Source organism: Passer domesticus, chromosome 21, assembly GCF_036417665.1.
Source record: "Passer domesticus isolate bPasDom1 chromosome 21, bPasDom1.hap1, whole genome shotgun sequence".
Classification (NCBI taxonomy): Eukaryota; Metazoa; Chordata; class Aves; order Passeriformes; family Passeridae; genus Passer; species Passer domesticus.
In genome coordinates, this window is record NC_087494.1 from 4,217,075 (window position 1) to 4,231,205 (window position 14,131).

Sequence of the window (14,131 nt, forward strand, 5' to 3'; positions counted from 1 at the left end):
AGGGGGAGGCAGCTGCAGAGGAAGGAGAAAATTCCCCTCTGTCATGTAATGCTCTGCATTTGTGTCTCTGTGGGGGCAGGAGCCCTTGCCAGGAGCTGGCCCTGCTTTTCTCTGCCTGTGGCTGTGCCTGGCTGTCACATCTGTGCTGCTGGGGCTCTTGTGGGCTCGTGCCTTGTACATCCAGCAGCCACAAATGTCATGTGCACTTTACAGCTGAGGTGCCAGGACAGATGCCAGGGGTTTGGGTTCATTGTCCCTGCTCCCAGGCTGGGGACAAACCTGACACCAGGCCAGCTTGGCCAAGTGGTTTGGATGGGCACCTTTGGGCTTGGATGGGGACTTTGGCAAAGCCCAGCTTTGGTGGCAGAGGACAAAGCTGGGTTTGCAGTGGGAGTCTCCTAGATCTGGGCTGTCACCCTGCTGCTGGGGCCTCTCCTGGCTGGGTCTGTGCTCAGGGACAAGGACACCATGGGGACTGTGGCCAGCACCCGGTCCTGGTGACAGACTGGGATGGGACAACACCAGCAAGTCCTGGCACTGTGAGCCATGGGCTGTCACCCTGCAGTTGCCTCCCAGCCCCTCCTCATCCTGCCCCTGATGTTAATGGGCTTCTGCAAATTAAAAGTTCTCACTTGAACCCTCAAAAAATGAGCCCCTGCTGTCCATGCAGGGACCAGAGCCACTGTGTGGGGCTCGGCTCCAGGGTTCCTGGTGGCATGAGTGGAACAGCTCAGTGGCAGCTGGGTGGTCTGGGATGCAGCTGAAGAGGGGGAGTCAAGCTCAGCCTCTGCTCCGGTCCAGCAGGTTCTGAGGCTGTTGAGATCCGGGTCAGGTTCAGTCTCAGCCACCATTTCCCAGCAGCAGAGATTCAGCTTTGACTGGTGTTCAGCCAACCCACCTTGGGTGGAAACAAGCCCAGCACCCACCTGCCCTGCCCCCTCCCCTACTTTTAGAAGAGTTATCCACTTTGGTAGAGAAATAGAGATGCTCATGGAATATTAAACACCTCCCTAAAGCCCCTGTTGCTGATGAGTGGCTTCTGCTCCTCATTGCCTGGTGCAGGCAGTGACCTTTCAGAAATGTTGTACGTTGTGGCCGTCTCTAAATGTCTCCTCTCCTGGGAGCATCTTGTGGAGATAGAGATTCAGACATGATGTCTGTCAAGAAGAAAAGCAGATTGCGGCCAATCTGGGGCTGCCTGTGCAGTGTTGCCTGGGCCACGTGCTCGGGAATCATAAGGTTGTCTCTAAAAATAAGCAGTGGCTTCTTTCGGGTCGTCTCCTTGGTGCCGTGGCTCATCAGGGAATCCTCGGTGCTGGGGTTTGCGAGGGCTGGGAGTTCCCACGTGGGAGAGGAGTGGAGAGTCCTGTGGCCACGGCTGCTGAGGACTCGGGATGGGATCCTGGGGTGGGAAGACACCGTGGAGACGCCAGGTTTGCTGGGAAGGAAGGGCAGATCCTGCCTCCCTGGGAGCTGCCCCGCGACCTGGGGCTGCTGAGCAGGAGGAGCCTCGTGAGAGGCAGCAGCTGCCACTCACCAAAATAACTCCCTTCTGTGGAAGCTTTTCATGTTCTCCAGCCGTCCCTGAAGTCACGCCCGGGGATGCTGTGTGGTGACCCAGACACCACCTGGCTCCTGCACAGGCAGCTCCTGCCACGCTCCCCTCCCCGTTCCTGTGCCTTGCCAGCAACATCTGCTCTGCCCGAGCAGCCTTGAGGGGGACACCAGGGTGACATCAGGAGCACGGCCACCACAGGGCTGTAGGGGATGGCCACTTGGTGGCCTGAGGAGCCTCAAGGTGTTCACCAGGTCCTGTGGGGTGGGAAGATGCTCTGTAGGGACCCTGAGGGTGCCCTCGGTGCCCACCCAGCCATTGGTGCTCCCTCTGCTCCTCCAGCCCTGCCCTCCTGCCTGCCCAGCCCAGCCCTGACCCAGAAAAGTGTGCTGAGAGCCACAGAGCCAGGAGAATTTGTTTCCCAGCCAGCCCCTGATGGGATTAGGAATAACTCTCTCCTGGATAATTCTCCATTAGGTCTGGTGATTTATTTCCTTCCTTCTTACCCCCAGCTCTGTCCTGCTCTCCCTGTTTCAGCTGGATTATTTATTCTCATGCTTGGCTTGCTAATTGCCTGATCACCAGAGCTGAGGCTTGGGCACATCCCTGGCCTCCTTTGACCCTCCAGTTTCTGCCTCTTTGTTTCTGTCTCAGCTCTGATTTAATCTCCTCCACGCTCCAGCATAAACCAGGATCTTTCTGCTGCCCTGTGCAGAGGGAAAAATCTGCTGGTATCACCCCAGGAGCCAGGGAAGGTCTGAGGGATGCTCCTGAATCTCCTCCCCATCACCTCTATCCTCCCCCTGCCCCCCTCTCTTGGGTTTTTCCAAGCTCAGGGTGGCTCCAGACCCACTGACTTTGCAGACTTGAGGCAAGGGCTAAAATAAAGCTGCAGGAGCTTTTGGTTTGTTTTTGGAGGGTGGCACAGGTCACCTTGGGGCCTCATTTCAGTGCCCCTGGGAACTGTGCTCTGCTCTGAGCTGCAGCAACAGCTGGAAAAACACAGTTGGATTCCCTGTCCTCACATTTGGGCATCCAGCTGGGCTCTGCCAGCTCTGAACGATGCCAGGACACCCCCCTGGGGATCCCTAGCAGCCCCTGGGGCCACCATCAGCGTGGGTGGTGTCACCAGTGAAGCAGACCCCAGGGACCCTCATTTTTTTCCATTTCAGCCTAAAACCATAGAGGGGAAATGGTGTTTTTGGAAGGTGTGACTGAGGGCTCGGGGTTTTCCAGCAGGGAAGAAGAGGCAGACGTCTGGACGGGCTTTGGCACAGCACTGGGGCCTGGGCTCCTCTTCAGGTCTGGAGGAGCTGTGTCCTGGGGCAGCTCTGGCTGCAGTTTTCCCTTCCCTATGGGCAGAGCTTGGAGCCAGGGAATTGTTGGCATCAGCATCCCGAGTGCCCCGTCCTCTGCTCCGAGCCCCTGCCAGCAGCTCGGGGAGGCTCGAGCCCACGGAGCCTGCTTGGTCCAGCAGAGTCTGTTCCTGGCAGTCGGGATCTCATCCTGCTCACAGCCCAGCACAGGGGAGCACACGGGGCTTGTCCTGGTGGAGAGTCCAGCAGCAATCCTGGCAAGCTGTCAGGGAGCAGGGGAGCACTGCAGGGCTGCTTGGACACTCCATCCAACCCCAGCCCCAGCTCCATGAGGGGCTGAGCAGGGTGGCAGAGTCTGTGAGGATGCTGGCACAGCCCAGCGTGGTTGGCATTGCCTTCCCTGGCACGGAGCTGGGCTGGGGACAGCAGCCAGGGAGCAGGGATGGCGTGGGGACACTCAGCTGCCAGGCAGGGCAGCGCTCGGGGTGTTCCCAACAGCACTTGGCTGCTGCTGGTGTTTGTAGAAGCCCTCTCCTGTCTCATGCCAAGTTTGGGATGCACTGGCACTGGCACAAGGCGCTGGCAGCTCCCTGATGCCTGTGTGACAGAGCACTGGGGTTGTCCCCCCGTCCATGTTTTCAGGGTTGGCATCCCACAGTCACTTTCTGCTACATTTGCTCCCTCCCTACTTTAGGTCTCCATCCTCTCCTGGGGTTCCCTGCATCCCTGGAAAGATGCAGAAGCATCCCCTGGCTGCCCCTGGCCCCCACCATGGGCCTGGAGCAGCAGCAATGGGTGCTGGAACAATAAGAGCTCAGCAGGAGCATTTTACATCGTGCATTTCAAAGGAAGGATGATACAAGACCTTGCTCTGACTGAGGTGTCTGTGCTCATGTGATGTCTGAGCAGGAAATGACAACCTGGGCTGATTTTTTGGTCTTTATTCACAAAAAGGGAGAAATAATAGCAGCTGAGGAGCAGTTAATCTTGGAGGAGCTGGCAGGGCCAAGCTTCTGCCAGAGGAGCAGGAGCTGTTTGAAGAGTGGAGAGGGAGCCAAATCCCACCTGCAGGAGTCGTGGAGTCCCAGAATGGTTTGGGATGGAAGGGACCTTAGAGATCATCTCGTTCCACCCTCTGACATGGGCAGGGACACCTTCCACTGTCCCAGGCTGCTCCAAGCCCTGTCCAGCCTGGCTTTGGACACTTCAGGGATCCAGGGGCAGCCACAGCTGCTCTAGGGAGCCCCAAGCCAGGGTGGCTGGAGAGCAGCACTGCTCTGTGCTGCTGGTGCCTGGGACAAAACAAGCTCAGCGGTCACAAATCTTGGTGGGGGAGTAGGGAATGAGACAGGGAAGGCTCCAGGGGCTCACAAAATTGTCAAATTGTCCAAAATTGCTCTGCTCGGCTTCCCCCATCGCAGCCCCTCAGCCGCGGGCTTTGCTGGCTCTGTCCCCAGCGCTGCAAGCTTGTTATTTTTAAAAACAAATTAAATGAGGAGAAGAGCCTCTATCTAGGCCTTGCTCTGGATCTTAATTGCCCTGGCTCCCCAGGGGCCGGGCGAGCCCGGAAAGCGCTGCACCATCGCCGTAATGAGCTGTTAATGAACAGCCCGGCTCCGCCCGGCCCTGCCCGGCACGGAGCGGGACCGCGGGTCCCGCTGTCCCTGCAGGGACACAGCGGCCGTGCAGCTCCTCTGCGGGGTGTCCTGGGGCCGGCAGAGACCCAGCCTTGCTCCAGAGCTCGGCACTGCCTGGGCTTGCAGGGAATGGCTCATCCAGCTGTGGGGTTTGCTGTGGGGTCAGTGGAGCATCCATGGCTGGGGCTGGGGGGCAGCAGGGCTGGCTGTGGGCAGGGAAGGTGAGCCCAGGGCTGTGGGCAGCAGGACTGGCTGATGCTCTGGCTCTGGACAGGGAAGGTGAGCCCAGGGCTGTGGGCAGCAGGACTGGCTGATGCTCTGGCTCTGGACAGGGAAGGTGAGCCCAGGGCTGTGGGCAGCAGGACTGGCTGATGCTCTGGCTCTGGACAGGGAAGGTGAGCCCAGGGCTGGGGGGCAGCAGGACTGGCTGATGCTCTGGCTCTGGACAGGGAAGGTGAGCCCAGGGCTGGCTGTGGACAAGGAAAGTGTGCCCAGGGCTTGAGGGGGCAGCAGGACTGGCTCTGGACAGGGAAAGTGTGCCCAGGGCTGGCTGTGGACAAAGAAAGTGTGCCCAGGGCTGCCTCTGGACAGGGAAAGTGTGCCCAGGGCTGTGGGCAGCAGGGCTGGCTGATGCTCTGGCTCTGGATAGGGAAGGTGAGCCCAGGGCTGGGAGCAGCAGGGCTGGCTGATGCTCTGGCTCTGGACAGGGAAGGTGAGCCCAGGGCTGTGTCTCCCGCTCTCCATCTGCCAGGAAAAACAACTCCAGTGGAGCTGGAGCTTTGCTTAGAGGATCAGGTGGCCGGAGTAGGAACCGAAAGTGGAGTTGGGTTACTCCAGGCTCATCCATAATGAACACGGGGCAGAGGCTCAGGCAGGCAGGGGAAGGGCTGGATCCCCCCAGGGCTGGCAGGGAGGGATGGTGGGCACGGGGACACCATTAAAGGGGCTCCAGGGCACCTTTATTTAGTGTAGAGACTCTGAATAGGGTGAAAGAGTGTCACAATAAATGGGGAGGGTTTTGTCCTGTGGGTTTGCAGGTCGTGTTTGGTAGCATTCCTTCCCATGCAGCCCCAGGGCAGAGCACGAGTGGGGCCTCCAGAACCAGGGGGACCAAGGCGAGCTGCCCCCAGCTCACCCCAGAGCCAGCTCACGTTCCTGGGGCCACCAGCCAGGCAGAGCCTTCACAAAGTGGCTCTCCTGGAAGGCAGAGGCTGCCAGGCAGCTCCAGTATCCAGGTGGCATTTAGGGACCTCTAGTCCCCAAAGGGGGTTTGCTGCAAGGAGTGAAGCTGAGCAGTGCTGGAGAGAGGGGAGAAAGGGGCAGGGGCAGCAGTGGTCCCACCCCCTGTTCCCCAGCTGCATCCACAATCCTGTGGTTGTGTGAAATGGTGACACTTCCCTCTTGGTTTGATTCATTGGAAAAAAAGGGAAATGTGGCAAAATTAAGACACACAAAATAAAAGGAAAAGGTTTCACAGAATCAGAATAGAATTGGTGAGGTTGGAAATCCCTCAGAGACCACGGAGTCCAAGCCCAGCACTGCCAAGGACACCATTGCCTCTCAGTGCCACATCCCTGTGTCTGTAAAAGGTCACAGAACCCTGGGGTGTCCTGAGGGGAAGGGACACACAGGGATCAGTGAATCCAGCCCCTGTCCCTGCACAGCCACCCCAACAACCCCCCCTGAGCATCCCTCAGAGTGCTGTCCAAACGCTCCTTGAAGATCCCCCATCCTTCCAAAATTGCACTGAGCAATGGGTTTAATCCCAGAGATTGCTTCTCTGGGATCATAGGGTCAGGACAGGAAATTACCCATGGGGATGGCATCCTTCCCTGGGACCTGAGCACTAAGAGGCAATAACAGGCCCCTGAGGCTGTCCCACGTGCCACCAGCCCTGGGGACAGGAGGGAGGGTGACACCAGCCTTTGGTGTCCTTTATCACACAGTGGGTGTGAGGAGCAGGAGGTGCTGGGCTGGGCCAGCTCCTGCTGTCCCTGCTCTGTGTCACCTCTCTGGGGGATCTGGGTCCCCATCACTCTCCTCCTGTCACCCCCTGAGCCAAGCAGCAGCCACCTCAAAATGGGCCTTTTGGGGACCTTTTGGGCACTGAGGAGCTGCAGTGGCACTGAGGTGGAGCACGGCAGCCACACCTCGATGGTGAGCAGCCACAGATGTCACATTGTCCTCTTCTCTCGGCCCTCATCCCACTGGGCTCCCACAGATGGGTTTGGGGTCAGCCCAGAGGGACAGAGGGGGTGTGAGAGGGGCTCCCTGGGGGTCGGAGGGGCTGGAACCAACCCCCAGGGACTGCACCCCAGTTTGTCCCAGTGCTGTGGGAGAGATGGGAGAAAGCCCCCCATGCTGGAGGTGGCAGTGCCCCACTCCCTGCACCTCCCCAGGGCTGGCTCTGCTCTTGGAACCCCCAATATTCTCTTGCCAGGCTCAAAAACACCCAGCAGCTCCCCAACCGAGCAACTTTGCCACTTAATTAGGTTAATGACGGTGCTTCATTAAGGAGAGGCGGCTGAGGAGTTTTCGGTGGTGTTTCCAGGCAGCCTGGCAGATTTGGGGCACGGATGGGGACAGGGAGCGGGAAAGGGGAAGCAGAGAAAAGGGAAAGCAGCAGCAAAGTGCTAATCCCTGGAAAGGAGGGCAGCCGGGGAATGCCCCGGCTTGGTGTTAATCCCTCCTCGCAAAGATTGTGCCTGGGGCTGCCTTAGTCTGTGCTCCAGAGGAGGGGACAGGGACAGGGACAGGCCTAGGTGTGGCATTGAGCATCCCCCGTCCTATGGGACCCCTCCAAGCCGGGGGCCTGGGGATGGTTTGTGCCCCTGGATGAGACCTCACACCAGGAGCACAGGGAATGGGGCATCCCGGCTGTGTCACCAGAAGGAATGGGGCGTCCCATCTGTGTCATGAGTTGGCACCGTCTCTACCAGCATCTTTTTTCTCCTGCCCTGCCCTTGGGGTGTCTGTGCATTATCCCAGGGTGCTCACCACCCCCTCTGCCCATTCCTGCACCATCAGGGGCACAGGGATGGCTGAGCCAGTGGGAGCAGAGGCTCAGGTGTGGGTCTGCAGCCCTGGCTCCTCTCACAGACCTCTCCCCCTGCCTCAGTTTCCCTGTTCAGATGGAGAGTGAGGCTCGTTGATCCCAGCTTTGCACAGGGCAGGATCCCCAGGTTGCACAGTCAGTGAAAGGGATCCAGAGGGTTTCCTGGAGGTACCGGGGCCTCATCAACCCCACGGGCCTGGGGAGCAGTGTCCAGTCCCAGCTCAAAGACGAGTGATCTGTGGGGCTGGTAGGACCTTGTCCCCGCTGACTCGGCTCTCTCTCTGTCGCAGGCGCGCGGCAGATCGGCAGTGAGCCCCTAGACCATGCCCCACACAATGACATGGTGGCTCCCGGCGCTGGCCCTGCACGTGGTCCTGCTGTCCCCGCGGGCGGGCGCCTGCCCCGCGCGCTGCGAGTGCGCCCCGCAGCTGCGCTCGGTGCTGTGCCACCGCAAGCGCCTGACCGCCATCCCCGAGGGCATCCCCACCGAGACCCGCGTCCTGGAGCTCAACAAGAACCGCATCCGCTGCCTCAACCCCGGCGACCTGGCCCCGTACCCGCTGCTGGAGGAGCTGGACTTCAGCGAGAACATCATCTCCAATGTGGAGCCCGGCGCCTTCAGCAACCTGTTCAACCTGCAGACCCTGCGGCTGCGGGGGAACCAGCTCAAGCTCATCCCCCCGGGGGTCTTCACCAAGCTGACCAACCTGACCCTCCTGGACATCAGCGAGAACAAGCTGGTCATCCTGCTGGACTACATGTTCCAGGACCTGCGCAACCTGAAGAGCCTGGAGGTGGGTGACAACGACCTGGTGTACATCTCCCAGCGCGCCTTCTCGGGGCTGCTGGGCCTGGAGCAGCTGACCATTGAGAAGTGCAACCTGACCTCCATCTCAGCCGAGTCGCTGTCCTACCTCCAGAACCTGGAGGTGCTGCGGCTCCGGCACCTCAGCATCTCTGCGCTGGAGGACCAGAACTTCAAGAAGCTCTACAATCTCCTGCAGCTGGAGATCGACAACTGGCCACTGCTGGAGGAGGTGTCCCCCACCAGCTTCCAGGGCCTGAACCTCACCTCGCTCTCCATCACCTACACCAACATCACAGCCGTGCCCGCAGCTGCCTTGAGGAACTTGGTGTACCTGCGGTACCTCAACCTGTCCTACAACCCCATTAGCACTGTGCTGAAGGGCTCCTTCAAGGACCTCATCCGGCTCCAGGAGCTCCACATCGTGGGCGCTCTCCTGGTGTCCGTGGAGCCGCAGGCTTTCTCTGGCCTGAGACAGATCCGGCTGCTCAACCTCTCCAGCAACTTCCTGTCCACGCTGGAGGAGAGCACCTTCCACTCGGTCAACACGCTGGAGACACTGCGGGTGGACAGGAACCCCCTGGCCTGCGACTGCCGGCTCCTCTGGATCCTGCAGCGGCGGAAGACGCTCAACTTCGACGGGCAGCAGCCCATGTGCTCCTCGCCACCCGAGATCCAGGGCAACGCCCTGCGCGACTTCCCGGACTCGGTGCTCTTCGAGTACTTCACCTGCCAGAAGCCCAAGATCCGCGATCGGAAGCTGCAGCACGTGACGGCGCGGGAGGGGCAGTCCGTGTCCTTCCTGTGCCGGGCCGACGGGGAGCCCGACCCCTCCATCGCCTGGGTGTCCCCCCAGCACCGCATGATCACCACCCGCAGCACGGGGCGGGCCACGGTGCTGCCCGGGGGCACCCTGGAGATCCGCTTCGCCCAGGTGCAGGACAGTGGCACCTACATCTGCATCGCCAGCAACGCCGGTGGCAACGACACCTACTTCGCCACGCTGACGGTCAAGGGGCGCCCGGCCGACGGCGCCCACCACGCCAACCGGACTTTGTACCTCAGCGACTTCAACGACACCTTCCACAACAACACCCAGGTCTTCTTGAAGTTCACCCTGGACCTCAAGACCATCCTGGTCTCCACGGCCATGGGCTGCATCACCTTCCTGGGTGTGGTGCTCTTCTGCTTCCTCCTGCTCTTCGTCTGGAGCCGCGGCCGGGGGCAGCACAAGAACAACTTCTCCGTGGAATATTCCTTCCGCAAGGTGGACGGTCCCACCACCACCACCGGCCAAGGAGGGGCCAGGAAGTTCAACATGAAGATGATCTGAGCCTCTCCCAGAGGAGAACTGTTTTCTGCAGCCCAGCCCCGGGCACAGCCATGGCAGGACGGGGTTGGGAGGGCTGTGGGAGCGCCGGCCGTGTCCCGGGGCTGGCAGAGTGACCTTGCTGTGCTGGGACATGGCTGGAGACAGAGGTGCCACAGGCCAGCAGGGTCAGAACCGTGGGGACTTCAGGGTCAGGGAGGGATGACCCCGATGTCTCAGCCCTGTGGAGAGCCCTCAGGGCTCAGGAGCTGTCCCAGGGGCTCCTGATGTAGCGAGGTTTTTGCTACCAACTATGCATTTCTTGAGCCAAAAGATCAGCAGTGTTTGGGCCTGGGAGAAAAATGCTTCCTGTTTTCCCCCCACCCTTTCCCTTTTTTTGTAAGGGACTCTTCAGAAAACTTTCCTGGTAGTTGTTTGTGATTCTTTTCTTGTTGTTGGTGGGGGTTTTGGTCCGAGTTTTTTTTTAATGATTTTTCCAAAAGAAATGTCTTCCGGGGCAATGCGGGACTGGGGAGGTTGTGCCAAGCTCGGGGGTCCCCCAGCCTCTTGGCAAAGACAGACCCTCCTCTCCCGGGCACAGATGTGCCTTGAGAGCTTTTCATCTGTGGATTTAAGATCCAGCATCTGCCAATGTGGGTGCCCAGGGACGCTTCTGCACAAGCAATAATAACTCTCCAGGGCCAGGCTCTGAGGAGGTGTCAGCAAGAAAAAAAAGGGAAAAAAAAGGCAAAATGAGGCCAAGATCATTAAAATCAGGAAGAGTGAGCCCTGCAAGCCTCCCTGTCTCTGCATCCACCCAGTGGGGGGTTGGGATTCCTACGGGTTCAAAAGGTACTTTTGGGTTAATTTTCTTGGAGTTGCAAAGCCAAAATCTGCAGGAGGGCAGGACCTGGCTCATCCTGTGCAGGGAGGCCCCAGGAAAGAAGAGGAAGAATAGCTGGGAAGAAGCAGTCCAGGAGAACATCCTGGCTGACACCTCCCTCCCAAACCCTGCACCCTCCGATGCTGAGGACCACGGGTCAGTGTCCCTGGGGCTGCTCCTACTGCCACAGGGGTGGTTCCTGCCTTCCCATCCCACCCCTTCCCAGGCTTTGCCCTGGCTCTGCCTCAGGGTGTGGATTTTTGTGCATGGGAGAAGGAATGAAGCTGGAATGGAAGAACCTGGATGTGACCTGGAGGATCCAGGGAGTTCATTGCTTCTTCCTCCTCTTCCTCCTCCCATGTGCACCCAGGGGGTTGCTGCAGGTCCCACCTCTGTCCCCATTCCTGCAGGGATATTCCCCACCTGGATGTCCCATCTCCAGCCAGTGATGGTCAGGCTGGGAGCTGGAGGGGGCAGCTGCCATTCCCTGATGGGCATCCCGGAGCGGCACCCGAGCTTCCGAGGGGTTGGGAACTTTGTGGGGCACAAGTGGCTGCTCAGAACATCCCCCCAACCCTGTTCTGCTGCCACAGGGTGCCCCCATCCATCCATCCATTCATCCATCATCCATCCATCCATCCATCCATCCATCCATCCATCATCCATCCATCCCTCCATCCATCCATCATCCATCCATCATCCATCCATCCCTCCATCCATCCATCCATCCATCCATCCATCCATCCATCCATCCATCCATCCATCATCCATCCATCCATCCATCCATCCATCCATCCATCATCCATCCATCCCTCCATCCATCCATCATCCATCCATCCATCCATCCATCCATCCATCCATCCATCATCCATCCATCATCCATCCATCCCTCCCTCGGGTCTGGCTGTCCCTGTGGCCCCGCATGCCCGGTGCCCCTCGCCCCCAGCCGTGCATGCCGTGTCCTACCAGGGTCCTGTTCGGTGTCTGGGGTTTTTTATCCTTGGGAGGGGGGTGGGAGGGGGGTGGGAGGGTGGGGAGGGGGTCGGGCATGGACCCTCACAGTGGGAGCAAAGGGCAGTGCACACCTGGCACAGTTTTCTATGTTACGAGCATGTGAGATGTATTTGTGAGCAAAACAAAAAAAAAAAAAAAACAAAAAAAAAAAAGGAAAAAAGGGACTTTTGTGGCTCATTTGGGTTTTTCCCCCTTTTCTTCCCCATGTGCCTTGATAAGAAAAGGTAAAATCAGTGGGCAAAGCCTGAGCAGGAGCTGGGAAGGGCAGGAGCAGCAGAATTCACACCTCGAAGCTCTCCAGACCTGCTGCAAGCTGGGGAGCCCCTGGAATTCCAGCAGACCTTCCCCCCTTCCCGGGGCTCTGCTGGCATTTGCAGCCCCTGAGTCTGTCCCCACCATCAGCCCCACAAACCCCACACAAACAATGTGAAACCACCTCCCAGAGGGTACCAAGGTCCATATTAATAACTAATAAATGATTAATGCATGTGTGCTAACGAACTGCTGCTGCTATTAATCAATTATTAATTATTAATGCAGGGTTTAGAAGGATGTGCCAAAAGTGGAGGGTGCAAGGGCTGCACCTCAAGTCCTGCTTGGAGGAAAATTTGGGTTGGGGGGGGTTAAAAGGAGTCACCCCAGAGTGCACACAGGGAGCCAAATTCCTTGGATGGGGCTGGAAAATCGGGCACGTGCCAGGGGAAACTGAGGCACGGGGGGCAGTGCAGTGGGGCCGTGGGGCAGGAGCCAGTGGGGAGGGGGTTCCTCCTCCACAGAGTGACCCTCCCAGTGCCCTCCCCATGCCCCCAGCCCCAGGGCACAGCCTGGCCCCCCAAGGCCACCCCTGCCCTTGGCACAGCTGGCACCGCTGTCCCCACCACGGGCTCAGCCAGCCCAGGGTCCCCTTGTCCAAAGAGAAAGAGAACCTGGGGGGGAAAAAAGTTATGGAAATGGTGCCTTGGAGTGTTCCAAGAGATTACAGAAAGTCCCAAGTGCTGCCTGGAAAGATCAGACTCAAACTGAGCATTCCCATGGACCAGGTCATCCATTCCAACTGCAGGAACTACCAAAAAAAATTTAAGAAGCAGATTTTCTTGGTCTCTCTATGTATTAACACATTTTTCTTGGAAATTCTGAACAGGAGCACATCCCCACTGAAACACAGATATTTTAAACCATTCCATCCGCTGATTTTCAGGGTAAAAACCTGAAATTATTATTTTCATTATATAAATATATATATTTATGATTATATTATTATATAGATATAAATAATCATTATTTTAACCTGTTACCCTTTGGAGAGGCCACATCCTGTGAGCTGCACCTGCCATGGGGCAGTGTTATGTTTGCACCAATTTTATATTTGAGGGGGCCACCTGTCCTTGTGTCCCCCTCCCCAAACCCCCCCTGGTGTCGCTTTGCCAGGCTCAGTGTCCCCTGCCAGCCCCGGTCCCGGCTGTCCCAGCACGGACTGGGCTGGCACCGGGAGCAAAGCAATGCCTCCATCTGCTGGAGAAACGAGCCCTGGGCAATTCCAGCCCGGAATTCCAGCCCCCCCAAACTCCCTGGGGGCCGGGGGGGGCTCCCAGCTCCCTCCCCACCACCCGAGGGGGGGTGGCCCTGGGTGCCAGAATAACCGCGAGGCTGCAGCCCCCCGGGGCTGGGCGAGAGCTGCCGCGGGAGGGAGGAGGAAATTGGGGGTTTTCTCTCATTTCCTGCTTCAAGATGCGTTTTATGGCACAGGGAGGTGAAGGGTCGAGGTTCCAGCTCCTGCCTGTGCCCGCGGGTGTGGGGGCACCGTGGGAGCCGGCACTGAACCCCCTGCTCCTTTTGGGGGTGAGCTGCAGGATGGAGATGCTGAGAGAGCACCCAGGGGGGTTCAGTGCCCCAGGGATCAGCCCTGAGCTGAGCACGGAGCATCCCCACAGCCCCCTCGGGCTGCTGAACAATGTCATGGGGAAAAAAAAGAAAAAAAAATAAATAATTTTAAAAAAAGGAAATTAGAAAACTGCTATTTTCCAGCAGCTGCATTTAAAGATCCTATCTCCCACTGGGAAGAGAAACCAATTTCCTTACAAAGCAAAAAGGCTGGAGCTAAGAAAAGCTTCCCTGCATCAGTCCCCCAAATCCAGGGAAAAAAGGGCTCAGCAGCTCCTGGAGCAGAGTCTGCAAATGCTGTCAGGGCCATCAGGGCCGTGTCCTGCAGCTGATTTATCCACCTGGAGCAGGCAGCAGAACCCACCAAAGGATTCAGGGATGCTCCATTAAATGAGAATTTTGCAACAGCAAATGACTGTCCTTGTTAAGGGCTTGGGTGGCTTCTAAACTTGGCATTTTCTCCTTGGTTGGAATAAGACAAATGAGGAATTTCACAGCTAAAAGGCAATTCCTGGCTGCCCCTCTTTCCCTGGCCACTTCCCTCTAGCTTGGCAGGGTCACAGGCATGGCAGGAATTCTGTAATTTTGTTCCTACCATTTTCTGGTACTTCTTAAAGGTAATTTTATTCATTAGGGAAAAACAGTGATGCTTCTAACAAGTTTTTTTGTGTGTGAG

At 58.1% G+C, this 14,131-nt stretch overlaps 1 protein-coding gene across 4 annotated transcripts in view; it reads left to right on the forward strand.

Annotated features, from left to right (window-relative positions):
• Positions 1–11,566, forward strand: part of LINGO3 (leucine rich repeat and Ig domain containing 3) — a 29,841-nt gene extending 18,275 nt beyond the window's left edge. For all 4 annotated transcript variants that reach the window (XM_064396369.1, XM_064396367.1, XM_064396370.1 and 1 more), the window contains one exon: positions 7,854–11,566. In XM_064396369.1, the coding sequence (XP_064252439.1) occupies positions 7,887–9,701 (1,815 nt within the window). In that variant the 5' untranslated portion in view covers positions 7,854–7,886 and the 3' untranslated portion in view covers positions 9,702–11,566. The remainder of the gene's footprint in view (positions 1–7,853) is intronic.
• The last annotated feature ends 2,565 nt before the right edge of the window (positions 11,567–14,131 follow it).